Source organism: Filicampus tigris, chromosome 2 (genome assembly GCF_054856515.1).
Source record: "Filicampus tigris isolate MCC_2025a chromosome 2, RoL_Ftig_1.0, whole genome shotgun sequence".
NCBI classification, from domain to species: domain Eukaryota; kingdom Metazoa; phylum Chordata; class Actinopteri; order Syngnathiformes; family Syngnathidae; genus Filicampus; species Filicampus tigris.
In genome coordinates, this window is record NC_141218.1 from 31,144,760 (window position 1) to 31,159,626 (window position 14,867).

Consider the following 14,867-nt stretch of genomic DNA (forward strand, 5'->3'; position numbering starts at 1 on the left):
TAATGTCGCTCGCAGAGGAACACCAGAACGACTGTAAACAGTCAAACAGGCGATCAAACGTGTTTCAGGTTAGCCCGTGAAAGACAACCAGCCACGGGAAACGCCGACTTGAGTGTAAATCGAGGTGGCCCGTTAGAGAGACAGAAAAGCGGCGCATTGCTCCTTCAGCCTCCAACTGTCGTCGCTTGTTGGCTGGCTGGAGGTAGTTGTCTACGAAGTACAGGCCAGGCACGACAATTTTGACAATGTCGGGATATTGTGCGGATCGTAATAAATCCAAAACGACGGCCAGCTAACGGACAACCTCAGAATAAAACCCCCAACATAACTGCGAAATGCAGGGCCTCTGCGCTCACTTCCTTACCTTGTGGATTCTTTTCAGAGCCATTGTTGTGCTAGCGCTTCTGCCAGGGAAAACGTGCGGTTAAAATGGCGATTTGGTATCAGTCCGTTGATAACACACCGACGTAATTATCATAGGACACGACTCGAGTATACTCAAATGATCGTAGATTGCTACTATAACGAACTACCTACTGAATTCCGAGTCGAAACTAAACGATAGAAGGGGTAGACCCGCGGTCCTTCCTCCTACTGCAGCACCTACCAAATCACAGCGGGCCTGTGCCCACACAACAGGAACAATGGACATCCGGCTGCGCCCCTTCACAATAATACATCACGACCTCTGAAGAAACACTTGAGGTTGAGGTTTATTTTGTTGGGAATTTGTTTCTGTCATAACATTTGTCACCACAAGTCACTCTTACATGACTTGTTTGGCACACTTGTGACACCTGATGGCTTTCTTTAAGGGAGGCTAGGCCGATTTGGGGGAGGGGGGCTGTTGAGAAAAAAAATTGATTTTAATCACGTCACTTACGGTTCTCGTTTCTTTTCAGTAAAAGCATAATACACAGCATGAGCATGTCTCATACCAAAGTAATTTTGCCTGAATATGGCCAAGACCATTAAAAACAACAACATAAAATATTACACGCGACCACAGGGCAATGGCAACAAGACATCCTCCGCTCCTCCCCTCCCTTCCCCTCCCAAATATACGTGGGGTACAAGGTGCAGCGCAAACACGGAAGCAGAGGCTGGATCAGAAAGGCTACTTGTTAACTTTTATTAATGTTTTTAAACTTTAATGAATGAATAAAATATTTTAAAATGGTCATGAATTCTGATAATGAATGAATGTATGTATGTATGTATGTATGCATGCATGCATGTATGTATGGATGGATGGATGGATGGATGGATGGATGGATGGATGGATGGATGGATGGATGGATGGATGGATGGATGGATGGGTGGATGGAATATACTGTACACTGCTGTAGGGCCGACATGTTCAAAGTCCAGGGGGCCAAATGCGGCCCATGTTCAAATTTCTACCGCCCGCAGCCTTTGGCTAACAATTATTAATGAGTGGCCCGTCAATAGCCACCACCAGATGGCAACAGACCTGTGGCTGCCCTCGGGTGCTTTCGGAAATACGAAAGCACCGCTCTCATGCAGACCTAACACCTTGATGCATGGCCTTTTGTGTGGCCCTTTTTAGCCCATTTCTAAAATAAAGACTGTAGTGAAGAAAAAGAAAGATAACAGAAAGGGCTGTTGCTTCCAGGACAAGTGGAAATTGTCAAATATTTTTCACTGAAAAACAAAACAACTGTATCTGTCGAGTTCGCTAAGAGACTGTGGATGTTTTCAAGAAATTCAATATCAAGACTCACTACCAGACAAAACATGCAAACTACAACAACGTGACTGGTAACAAATGCCGTGAAAAATGTAAGCAACTTGAAGCTGAATGGTCGGTCCCCACACATTTTCACCTTACCAAATCTGGACCTCTTTGCAAAAAATTTGGACACCCCTATGTTGGGGCTGTACCGGGGCTACACAGTCACAGACTCCTGACGGGGCTACAGCACCCTCTATAGCCCCTGTGCGGTTCCATGCTTGCATGTCATTAATATGTTTCTCAACCTTTATTGAGCAAAGGCACTTATTTCACCTCTGAGAAAATTTCACATCACACCACTTAGCAAAACGATTCACAAAAAGTGGATATACAGGTTAATTATGTACTTTAACTAGTGGAAGAGCATTTAATTGTTTTGACTGTTGGTATACGTGTCATCTTCCAAACCGCTTATCCTGTACAGGGTCGCGGGGAGGTGCTGGAGCCTATCCCAGCTGACAATGGGCAAAAGACAGACTACACCCCGAATTGGTCGCCAGCCAGTCGCAGGGCAAACACAGACACCGTCACTGAGCGGGAACCGATCCCACGCTGCCCGCACGCAACTCAGGTGTGTGTACCTCTACACCAACAGTGACAGCACACTAATGTGTCACGTCAAACTGGTTGAGAATCACTGCATCAATCGAACCTGCATTGTCATCTTCTTAAAGAAAGGCAGAAAGTGACATGTACCAATACGTGAATTAGCTTGAATTGCGGGTGCTGCAGGCTTTGTCCCACATTTCAAAACCATGCATTTTACAATTTTTGGCAGTCACTTTGCTAAATTTCTCTCTTCATAATTGATATTTGCAAACCAGTGAGTGAATTTCCCAAAACAATTTGTTTGAATAGGAAAACTTCATACTTAGTATATCCGCTCAAAACTAAATATTTGTGTCGCTGGAAAAATGTCAGTGTCATCAGAATGTAAGTCTTGGTGTATTGTGTACGGATAAGGAGAGGTGGGCATTATACTAAAGTTTGCTAGTCCGCCATTCGTCATCTGTCAGCAGTGTGGGCTGTTATTTAGAAAACCATAGAAGAAGTTGGTCATGTGACCACATATTTTTGAAAAGGCATCCATTTTGTTCATCCTGCAAAGAAAGGACACACATGGCTTGATAGGTAAGCACATTTATGGTCAAAAAACATGTTTTTGCCCTCCAAAGTAAAATTTCTATGATGAAGGTTTGATTAACTGTTTGAACAGTTATAAAAAACTTTGAAAACAGTTCACACATGATTTAGTGGTTTAGTAACCTACATGATGAGTCTATACAGTTAACATGATATTAGCTCAAAACTGCTAGGGGATGCATTTCTTTCAAAATGGTGGGCTTGGGGTAATTTTTGTCAAAGGACCTGGGTCAAGTTGTGCTAATGGCATAATTTCCCCCAACTGATGATTATTTACTATATATTACTTTATTGTATTTTATTGTTATTGCACATTGCATTTTTACATTTGATCACTAAAACTATGCGCCATTCTTAATTTTAGACCAAAATCCATCATGTCATGCAAATACAAAAGGAAGACAGACAAGGTTTCAGCTCATATTGAGGAGTTGGAAAGAGCAGTGAAAGAGCTGCAACAGGGGAAGACCGTACGTCAGGTTAGAAAGGAGATGAAGATCTGCAGTATGACCATAAAAAGATATATGGATAAGGAAAAAATAGGCTTGGTGGTACAGCTAGAAGTGATGTACAAGTTCACATTCCCCTGCAGCATTGACAAATGGAATGTCGTGATCGGTAGTGGGCAGAATCTGTGAAGATATTCAGATGCAGATGCAGTTAGGTGCTCATTTTGCAAATCTAATTTTGTTCTGACCATTGTTCATGTGGTCCTAGACCTTGTTGAAGCAAATTGGCCATTGAGATGTTAAAACTTTTAATAAACATTTAGCAAGTACTTTTGTATTGAATTTGTTTTGCTTTTATATAGCATTATCGTTTGTGGGATTAAAATGTTCTTTTTTTTACTTCAGTTATCAACAGCACAATATACCCCAGTGATTTCTGACTAATGGCACAATTTTCCCCGCACTAGGGGCAAGTTGTACCGCAAAACCCCTTTTTTTTTCTAAAGCTATATTTCTCAAACAGTTTATTTAAATTCCAAAGTGAGTGCTTCCAGGGATGCACAACATTCTAAACTATATGTCCACATTTTAGTTGGAGGCATTCCTGTGATCCCCTTGCGTAATGGCACTTTAAGTAAAAATTTGCACTACTTAGACCACTTTCCCTAAACGTCAAAGGTCCGCCAGACTATCAATCGTCAATCTGCAAAAAAAAAGAAAAAAAAGAAAAAAGGTCCAACAGATGAAAAATCCAGCCATTCAGCCATTATCTGAACCGATTTGATTAAAATGTAAATGGAGTGCACTATCTAAATCTGACTGTGTCGGTTCTGCTCAAAGAGCTTTTTACACGCATACACTGACATTAGTGCCGGGGCGATATGACTAAAAAGTATATAATGATATAAGTATTTCATATACTGTATCTTATTGCAGCAGCAACGAGCTGCGTGGGGCATCCTCTTCGTGTGGGAAACTGTATGTCATCGCAACATGTGATATAATGGACCGATCAGAGCAGCAACACATCCTTATGTGTACGTGGCATGTGTTGCAGACCTGTCACCAACAACACAATGTGTCAGTCATGTGAATCAATGTGGCAGTTGTTTGTGTAAGAAGAGACGTGAGACAGCAACGTGCGTTCAAGCGTGTTTGTATTTCCTTATTTTCACATCACGTAACCCCCGCCTCCTTCCTGCAACTGGGGCATACCATTACAAGAGGGGGCGGGGGGTGCTGGGGGGCACTACCACAATCCCTATAACATCAGTTGTCGATCGCGCCGATGCGGGAGTAGAAAGAAGCCTAAAAAGAAGCCTTTCACCGAGTAGGCTGAGAAGAAATTTTGCCGCCTCGCGAGCACGTCACACGCATGAGGGCCGATTAATGGGCCGGACTAAAATCGACTTCCGGCCATACTTAGTCCAGCCATTTTTTAAAAATTTGTCAGCCGCACCCCCCTGCCCCATAAATGGGCATCCGGCTGGGCCGGAGGGTCCGATCGGTCCGGCTGGGGGACGGACTGCCCAGCTTTGACTGTAGGTCAGGTGTTCCCAACTACCGGGATGCGGACCGGTACCGGGCTGCAGGCCACTTTGGACCGGGCTGCGGCGGGCCGCGCAGATGAAAGAAAGAAAGAAAGAAAAAACGTACAGTACTTCTGGTGTATTTATTATCTGAGGCTGAAAAACATTTTATTTGGAAAAGTGACCAGATTCTCTCCGTTACATTCATCTATGACTGACTCTTGACGCATGTCAATTTGTCTCCATCCCGTAACGGTTGTATTAAATGCACAAGCTAGCAAATGAGTAAAATAAACAGACGTATTTGGAAAGTTTCATGGTTAGGGTTAGGGTTAGGGTCACATGGTTAGTCACGTTAGTTAATGGCACCGTCGAAGGTAACCATGTTGTTAACGTCACTGGTTAGTACCTATATGTCCCACCATTCCTCATTTTGTTTATTCGGTTTCGCAAAAAAAAATGAAAAAATGCATAGCCAAATTAGCACAAACAAAGAAAAGAAGCAGGAATTTTTCTGTCGACAAGGAAAATGTAATTTAGTCTATATTTGAAGCCAGGGTGTGCGCTCCTTGCCTGCTTGGTCGCCAATGACGAGTTGAAACGGAGAGGGGCGTGATAAATAGTTCCTATATTTGCCACTCCGGCGAAGAGCCAAATCCATCCATTATCTGCCGCTTATCCGAGGTCGGGTCAGTTGCGGAGGCAGACTTCCCTCTCCCCAGCCATGTCTTCCAACAACTTTTCCGGAGGGATCCCCAGGCGTTCCCAGGCCAGCCGGGAGATGTAGTCTCTCCAGCGTGTCCTGGGTCGTCCTCGGGGCCTTCTGCCGGTGGGACATGCCCGGAACACCTCACCAGGGAGGCGTCCAGGAGGCATCCTAATCAGATGCCCGAGCCACCTCATCTGGCACCTTTCAACATGGAGGAGCAGCGTCTCAACTCTGGACGACTGAGCTTCTCACCCTATCTCTAAGGGATTTCGGTCACTTGTATCCGGGATCTTGTTCTTTTGGTCACGACCCACAGATCATGACCATGGGTGAGGGTAGGAACGTAGATCGACTGGTGAATCAAGAGTTTCGCTTTTCGGCTCAGCTCCTTCTTCACCATGACGGACCGATACACAATCCTCATCACAGCACACGCTGCACCAATCTGCCTGTCGATCTCCTGTTCCATCCTGCCCTCACTCGTGAACAAGACCCCAAGATGCTTGAGCTCCTCCACTTGGGGTAGAATCTCATCCCCGACCTGAAGAGAGAACTCCACCCTTTTCCGACTGAGGACCATGGTCTCAGATTTGGAGGTACTGATTTTCATCCCAACTGCTTGACACTACAAACTGCTCCAGTGAGGGTTGGAGATCACACACATATATATATATATATATATATATATATATATATATATATATATATATATATATATATCCATCCATCCATTATCTGTACCGCTTCTCCTCACAAGGGTCGCGGGGCGTGCTGGAGCCTATCCCAGCTGTCTTTGGGCAGTAGGCGGGGGACACCCTGAACTGGTTGCCAGCCAATCGCAGGGCACACAGAGACAAACATCCGCACTCACAATCACACCTAGGGGCAATTTAGAGTATCCAATCAACTTACCATGCATGTTTTTTGGAATGTGGGAGGAAACCGGAGTGCCCGGCGAAAACCCACGCAGGCACGGGGAGAACATGCAAACTCCACACAGGGAGGCCGGAGCCGGGATCGAACCCACGACCTCTGAACTGTGAGGCGGACGTGCTAACCAGTCGACCACCGTGCCGCCTATATATATATATATATATATATATATATATATATATATATATATATATATATATATATATATATATATATATATTTCACACATATATATATATATATATATATATATATATATATATATATATATATATACACACACACATACCACGCTTTAACATACTCCAGCTATCTTTATATGTATTTTTGTATTCTATTTCGTTAACCAATAAAACACTAAAATAAATAAAAAATTAAATCATAAGGAAAATTTTAAATATTTTCAGATTTTTTTTTTTACTAAAAACTAAACTAAAAAATGCCACTGATTGTTGTTTGTTTGGGGCAAAATCATTGAGCCTCTTGGGAATGTTGACACAAGGCCACTTGAATATTGACTACAGAAGAAATAGGATTTCTCATCATATCACAGAGATTTACAATTGCCCGACAGTACATGAGAATAGGCATTCTGTGTTATAAAACTGTGTGGGTATCCCTTCACACTTTCTGTTAGGCCTAACCTGAGACCTGTTGACTGTTTAGCCATTATTTGTTGAAAAATAATTATCAACTTACTTATGCTGTTTATAACATCACCCTATGTTTGGTGTGCAAACTTGCCCTGTACAGAGGTTTCTACTGGGCAACATATCTTTCAGTGGAAAATCCCTCATGAATACTCTATTCAGTTGTAAAGTGGTAGAGAGCTAGCTGGGGACAGTGTGTCTGAGTACCGCTAATCTGGCAGGTAATGGTTTCATTTACAAAAGATTGGTGGCCAATTGTAGGCTGTTGAGTTGTTAGTTCAAAATCTCACAGCCTTTTGGCTGTGCTCTAGACTTTAGACGGGGGGTAAGAAAAACTCAGTCTTTCTTGTGTTAATTGCAGCACCTCCATCCATCCATCCATTATTTATACCGCTTGTCCTCACAAGGGTCGCAGGGAGTGCTGGAGCCTATCCCAGCAGTCTTTGGGCAATAGGCGGGGGACACCCTGAACCGGTTGCCAGCCAATTGCAGGGCACACAGAGACAAACAAACATCCGCACTCACAATCACACCTAGGGGCAATTTAGAGTGTCCAATTAACCTACCAAGCATGTTTTTGGAATGTGGGAGGAAACCGGAGTACCCGGAGAAAACCCACGCAAGCACGGGGAGAACATGCAAACTCCACACAGGGAGGCCGGTGCCGGGATCGAACCCACGACCTCTGTGAGGCGGACGTGCTAACCAGTCACCCACCGTGCCGCCCTGCAGCACCTCCAGTTGTATCCAATATATATATATATATATATACCTGCGACCCTTGTGAGGATAAGCGGTACAGATAATGGATGGATGGATATATATATATATGTATATATATATATATATATATATATATATATATATATATATATATATATATATAGGTGTATGTATATAAAATTGTATCATTTATATATACTGTATTTGTAGCATATTTCTAAATTCAGTGGGTGTACTTTAGCCAGCTCTGCTTAATCAGAGGCATGCCTGAAGACCACGTGACAAAACAGTTAAGGGAACACTTGTCATCCGAGTTGTGTGAGGGGAAACCCTGAAATTAAGTGTAAACCTCCACAGGGTGGCAGTAATAGTCTGGGAGCGTGTGCGTCTATGCACTTAATCCCGTGTATGAGCGTGTATATGCGTGGGAGTTCCTTCTCTCGCCATTCCGGGGTGTTGCCGAACAGCTGCACATCATTGCTTTGCAGGGGAATCATTGAGATAGAGCCCGAGCTTCTTCTTGATGAGAACCTGCAGTCTACACCCATATCTCCCCCTTTCCAACAAACAGCATCTTCACCAAAACAAATCCGGGATTCAAGCATGAGGCCGCAGCAGCCGCGAGCAATCCGTCTCCCCAGCCCCCAAATCTCAGCACCAACAGCTGGTTTTCCCCGACCGAGAAAGGACGGAGGAGACTCCGCCGAGTGATTCCACTGCAGCAGCCTACACCCGCGCATATCGTCGACACCTGCAGCAAGAGGACCCGACAACACCACACTGTGTGACAGATGATCAAAGACCACCCCCTACACCCCCTGCACACACAGTCCCCCTCGCTTCCGACCCGCAGGATGTCCGGCTCCAACGCAAGTCCCGCGGACCCGCTGATCAAATGTAGGCATGGCGAATGATGCACGGCCTGTGACGGCAACTGTACATTGTGTGCACACCGATTCAGCTGTGATCACCCCTCCCAAGCCCCTCGCCCGGTCTCTTTCTCTTAGCACGCTGTCTCATGTTCATCCCTGCTTGTTGTCGTATAGCACCTTATCACTCAATAAAGTCACCGTGCATGTGCCTGCCTCTGAACCTTTTCGGGGAGGGCGGGAGCTGAGAAGTGGTGGGTGGGAAGGTTGGGAGAGAAGGGGGGGGGGGGCATCCGGCGCCATACGACACAATCAGGGTCTTCCCCTCGTTATTCTATTAGAATCCACCCCTCAGCGAGGCAATACCCCATTTTCCAAAAGAGGAGGAGGGGTGGGTGGTTTTGCAATGCACGGGCTCCGTGTACGCGCGCTACTCCTAGCGGTGGTTGGCTGTTACTGAATAATACCCTCCAGAGTCACCCACGGAGTGATAGAGGGAGGCACAAGCCAGCGAGTGGGAGAGATGAGCGTCTTGTTCCAATGAAACGACAAGCAGTGTGACGATGACAGCGAAAGGCAGACATAAAGGTAAAGACTGTCTTCGCGCGTGTTTCGGTGTGCGGCGTCAATGTGGTCACGGGGATGGTGTTGCGACGACGAGAAGAGAGAGGGAGGAAAGGATGCTGCTACGCGGAAGCATTTTACAACGTTTCTGCCTATCATATGCTGAGTTTTTAATGTGCTCGTTATGTTTATGCGTGTGCGGGTTTCTGCTTATTTCAAAGGCTGGCCGGCATTGGCGGTCTAGTTTTATTTATAGACACAGTCAGGTGATCGATTGCTTATAAACGCTAGGGTACAGTAAAAACTTTTCCAGCCCGACTGTACAGCATCCTTTCGTGTTTTTGCGTCTATAAGCTCGACGTGCCCACCGTGGCCCTTTAAATCGCCACACGGTCGTCTTTTCCTCAAGGCCTGCGCGTTCGAGAGTGATTGCGTTTGTTGCCGCTCCTCCAGCCTCCTCCTTGGCTTCCCCCCATGTTTCCCTGACGGTCAAATGAGAGACAAAATGGAGTGAGAGGATGTACTGGGCTGCAGATGAGAGAGCCCGTCGCCCGCCGTCAAAATGACAACGTCGATTCGTGCCGCACTAATGCCGGTGTTATTGCATCATTGGATTATGGAATATTTAATGTGTTGATGAGATGAGAGGGCGTGTAGGTGCTTTACGCGTGGTTGGCTATATGAAGGGGGGGGGGATTGCACGGATTCTCGTGCGTATATAGTCAGCACTACAAGGCTAACATGTTTCTCTCACGCGCGCGCGCACACACACACAACCCCCCCCCCCCCCCCACACACACACACATACACATGCCCCCCCCGACCCGCCCCACACACGCAGACTCTCTGTCCCATGCGACGATGCTTTGTCGGCCCACTCGTAATAAAGTCACAAGGTCTCTCTGCCGGAAAAAGCGGAGCTGACAGCTGGACGCGTCGCTCGGGCATGCCCCGGTATTCCGTGCGTGCGTCGTGCTCAGAAGGAGGAGAGGGGGCTTGCAGGTTTTGCACGTAGACCTTTGGACTATATGTGCATGACGCTCCCGGTCAAGTGTGTGTGTGTAATACTACATAGCACGCTTCCGCATGTGCATGGGCGGCACTGGATCCTGAAATAGCTGATAATATTGAAGGGTTTCTCCCCTCTGGCAGCACTGTCGATGAGTGCATGGTTGCCTCACAGAAAGAGATCTTCTGGCAGGGGCGTAGTTGAGGGGAAGAACTGGGTCGGCAGGTCACTTTCTGAATGTGTGCCCTCTCCATCCCTCTTCACATTATGAAACAATTCCATTCTCATTTAACATGTTACATGTTTTTCCAAGCTGCATTGAAAGGATCATGAACAGTCATGGCGCAGACAACCAGCCACTCACGCACACATACAAAGGCATGCTGCCTGCAGGTCATATTTAAAAAAATCTCTGTAAGAAAAAAATAAACAAAACACCCAAAAAATATATTTTGGCAGTTTGGCTATTCTGAGTTGATTTAAAAGCCAACAACCCCCTATTCAGGTGCAAGGTTTTTGTGATCTAATAGCCAAGTGAAAATAATTTAAGAATAGTGATGCACGTTAGGACAAATTTCGACTGATACCAATAACCGATAATTTCCTGCTTTGTATGTCGCTTTGTATGTCGCTTTGTAGTCGCTGCAACCCGTAAATTTGTACGTTATCCAATGTCAAATCAGTCTACACGATTATAGTATCCAGCAACGAAGGTAAAAGTGCAGGTAAAAAGTAAAAGGCATCAGTTGGCATCATTCTCCGGCAGCTCCAGAAGCAGGCCGTCCCAGAGGCGGTGCCACGGCTGCCGGGCCATGGTGGCCGAGAGAGCCTCAGCTCCGGCTCTTTTTAGTGAGTGGGACCTTACACTCATGAAAATGTCCACCCCGAGTTTCAGTATTAATAATAAATATTGTTTTTAGAGTCAAGGAAAATCCGTCTGGCTGTACATTAGTGTATTTTAATGCAGCTTTCAGTACCGGCGTAATTTTGTGGTATCGAACTGATAAAAATGACGTCATTTTTTTCCAATATTGGGCCAATAATTATTGGTCCGATAATTATCGTGCATCCCTATTTAACAACTTTTTCCACCATTAATGTGACCAATAATAACTAACTCAATTGAAAAATATTCTATGTCTTTTTGAGAGCAAAAGTAAAAATGAACAATTCAGATAATGTGGTTGCACAAGTGTGCACACCCTCTTATAAGTGGGAATGTGACTGTGAATGTGAATTAATCAATCACATTCAAACTCAGGTAAAATGGGAGTCAGCCCACTCCTGCTACAATTAAAAATGCCTCTGTTTAACCCCAAATAAAGTTCATTTGTTCTAGTAGGCCTTTCTTGACTTTTTTCTTTTTCTTTCGAGCATAGCCTGAAGGTTTTGTGCTAAACTCTATTTCAAACTCTAGAACAGTACATACATATTTTTCTTAAAGAAACCTGTCTTTGTAGAGCCTTCTTTAGGTCAAACACTGCACTGCATCTGAATTTGGCTTTCTGTCCTCTGATTGGACTAACAGAGAACTTGACGTAGTCACTTTGCCACTCTTGGAGTTGGAATAACATCTTTAAAGAAATTTTCAGGTTAGTGATTTAGTAGCATAGCGTTTGGTTGGTTTATTTAGCGTACTTTGTCGTACGTAGTATAGTAATTATTTAGGTCTTACATTGTCATCGCTGCTGTCCATCACGGCCAGACCATGGCCAACCCTCTCCCTCCTTGCAAGCCCAATGGTCCTCCAGGCAATGCCCCCTTTGAGCGCATTTTTAAATATTAGTGAGAGGTGGAGCAAGAGTCTGGTAGGGGGGTAAGGTACCCTTTAAGATGGAACTGGGTCCTTAGTCAATACAATACAATACAATACAATACAATACAATACAGTACAACTTTATTTATATAGCGCATTTCATAACAGCTAGAGCTGTAACAAAGCACTTTACAAAGAATACAATAAATAAAAAACAATAAAAGGCTGTGATACACGTATTAAAAAATATAGATAATAAAAATATAAATAAATAAAGCCAATAAATTAACTTAAAACATTATGTACAATTGAAGTGGATTTAATTTTGAAAAATTCCATATACAAAGTACTCATCAGTGTTCACGTACAGCCTTCAGACTTCTGAAAGAAAGAAAAGTAAATGTCTGGAAAAGACTACTGGAACACCTGGATTTGATTTGGGATTAATAAAAAACATTATAGAAAGGGTCATAAAGTGTGACAAGTGTGTGTTGATTCCTTTAAAACATGAGTTTGAATGTGATTGGTTAATTCTGAACAAAGCCATATCCCCAGTTATAAGAGGGCGTGCAATCCCATTACTTCTTGTCAGTTCTTTTTCCTTTATTTTTACTTCCTAACTAAAAAGATTTTCTCAGCAATTTAGATGTAAATATTATAGGACACAAATGTTGGAATATGTTTTTGAAAGATTTATGTTTTTTTTTTATACAACCAAAACATGGCATTTGAACAGGAATGTGTAGACTTTTTATCCATTTTTGACAATTTGCCCTCCCCGCTTCTGAAATGATGGCTTAGTTCAAAACATCAATTCAAAATGTCAATTCTGAACTATGGAATCAACTGGTTCATTTTAAGATTTGTGAGCTGAACTTTGAACTAGTTTGTGTCGATGAACTTTCCAACACTGCCAGGGAGTGTGTTTCATTGAAGACTTTTGGTGGCCATTTACATAGCAGGTATTTGTTCATAGAGTGTGAAAACATTGTCTACTTGAGATTTAAAAAAAAATGATGATATCGTTACAGGTTCATGTCGAAAACACTGTTTATACTGAGCATGTACAAGAAATGATCAATTCGGTCACACAGTGTGGACAACTGGTTAACACATTGGCCTCAAAGTTCAGAGGTTGTGGGTTCAAATCCAGGCTCTGGCCATCCTGTGTGGAGCTTGCGTGGTCTCTGTGTGCTTACATGGGTTTTGTCCCACATTCCAAAAACATGCATGATAGGTTAATTGAAGACTCTAAATTCTAAACTAAATTCTAAAACTATAAATGAATCTCAACATTTTTAAAAGTGACACTCATGGTTTTCCTTTAACACTGAAATCAGGAGTGAGTGAGAACAGGATATAATTGTGCATGAAGTGAAGTTGTTGTCTGTACAGTAACAATTGTAATAGATGTTGTACTGTTAGTAAATGTACTTGAATTGCTCAAAGATGTGTGTCAGTCCTGTGATTGCCTGCTGGTTCATTCAGGGGGTACGCTGACACCAACAGGAGTCAGCTGTGACAGACTCCGGCTTCTAGCATGGTATAGAAAATGGACGGATGGATGGATGGTTGTTAATTTCCTCCTCTCCTTAACTGACTCCCCTTCCCATGTACCATCATTACTCTCCCTCTGTGTTGTAAACATCTGGGACACCAGAGCTCAGCTGCCTCCACATCAGAGCAATTGCGCAGCGTATGAACCTCATGCATTAGCCATAATAACACACGCACGCACGTACACACACTCAGAATGCACATTCACTCACAAACAAAGCAACACCGCAAAGCAATTCATCACACCTGGTGAGAATGATTTAACGTGTTGGTGCTGAAGGGGGAGGGTGACATCAGTCACACAGACAGCACTGTGTCGGTTAGGCTGAGCTCGGTAGTTCCCAGGTTACGGATTTTAGTGCTGTTTGTCTGTTAGAAGTGCGTGGAGATGGAGCCAAAGGACGAAACATACCCGCAGGAATGGACAGAAAGCGTGGGGGCGAGGTGAGAGAGCGAGAGAGAGGAAAGCGTGTGAAAAGGCCACAAAGGAGTCTGGCTGGAGCAAGGCACAGCAAAAAGATTGATCTTTTTGAACTTTTATGAATCACATATAAAAATTACAATTCCCTCTGATGTTGTATATGAGCCTTGAGAAATACTATTATAAATACGTGGCATGGTGATCGACCGGTTAGCACGTCCGCCTCACAGTGCAGAGGTTCTGGGTTCGAATCCGGCTGTGTGGAGTTTGCATGCTCTCCCTGTGCCTGCGTGGTTGGTTAATTGAACACTTTAAATTGTCCCTAGGGATGATTGTGAGTGTGAATTTTTGGTTGTCTTTGTGTGCCCTGCAATTGGCTGGCAACCAATTCGTTGTGTCCCTCGCCTACTCCCCGTTGACAGCTGGGATAGGCTCCAGCACTCCCGCGACCCTTGCGAGGATGAGCAGTATGGATAATGGATGGATGGATACTTCATACATAGGCAACAAGTTCTGCCTCACCGTTCTGTGTTCAATCTCAGCTCCGGCCTTTCTGTTTGGCATTTGCATTGTCCATAGGTGTAAATGTGAGTGTGCGTCTACATGTGCCCTGCATAGTTAATAAATCAGATTACATCACATCATATGAATTGCCAAGTAATATGGAAATATCTGATTGGATGTTGAGTAAATACTCAATTGCTGTCTTCCACAGAATTTCAGCAGGAAAGCTGTCCTATTTAAATGTTTGGACTATTAAAAACAATGGCACATAATTCACCTTTGCACATTTAGTTAT

At 44.0% G+C, this 14,867-nt stretch overlaps 2 protein-coding genes across 5 annotated transcripts in view; one reads left to right on the forward strand and one right to left on the reverse strand.

Moving 5' to 3' along the window:
- LOC147152027 (ubiquitin-conjugating enzyme E2 D2) overlaps positions 1-671 on the reverse strand; it is a 31,011-nt gene extending 30,340 nt beyond the window's left edge. Inside the window, exons 1-2 of one of the 3 annotated variants that reach the window (XM_086023488.1) lie at positions 538-643; positions 365-404 (exon numbers count right to left, since the gene is read on the reverse strand). In XM_086023488.1, coding sequence (XP_085879614.1) covers positions 365-388 — 24 coding nt within the window. In that variant the 5' untranslated portion in view covers positions 389-404; positions 538-643. Of the gene's footprint in view, positions 1-364; positions 405-537 lie in introns of all 3 variants that reach the window. The other 2 variants (XM_086023489.1, XM_086023486.1) reach the window with 2 other exon arrangements.
- An 8,416-nt stretch (positions 672-9,087) lies between these two features.
- LOC147152028 (protein phosphatase 3 catalytic subunit alpha-like) overlaps positions 9,088-14,867 on the forward strand; it is a 48,540-nt gene continuing 42,760 nt past the window's right edge. For both annotated transcript variants that reach the window (XM_086023492.1, XM_086023493.1), the window contains exon 1: positions 9,088-9,349. In XM_086023492.1, coding sequence (XP_085879618.1) covers positions 9,325-9,349 — 25 coding nt within the window. In that variant the 5' untranslated portion in view covers positions 9,088-9,324. The remainder of the gene's footprint in view (positions 9,350-14,867) is intronic.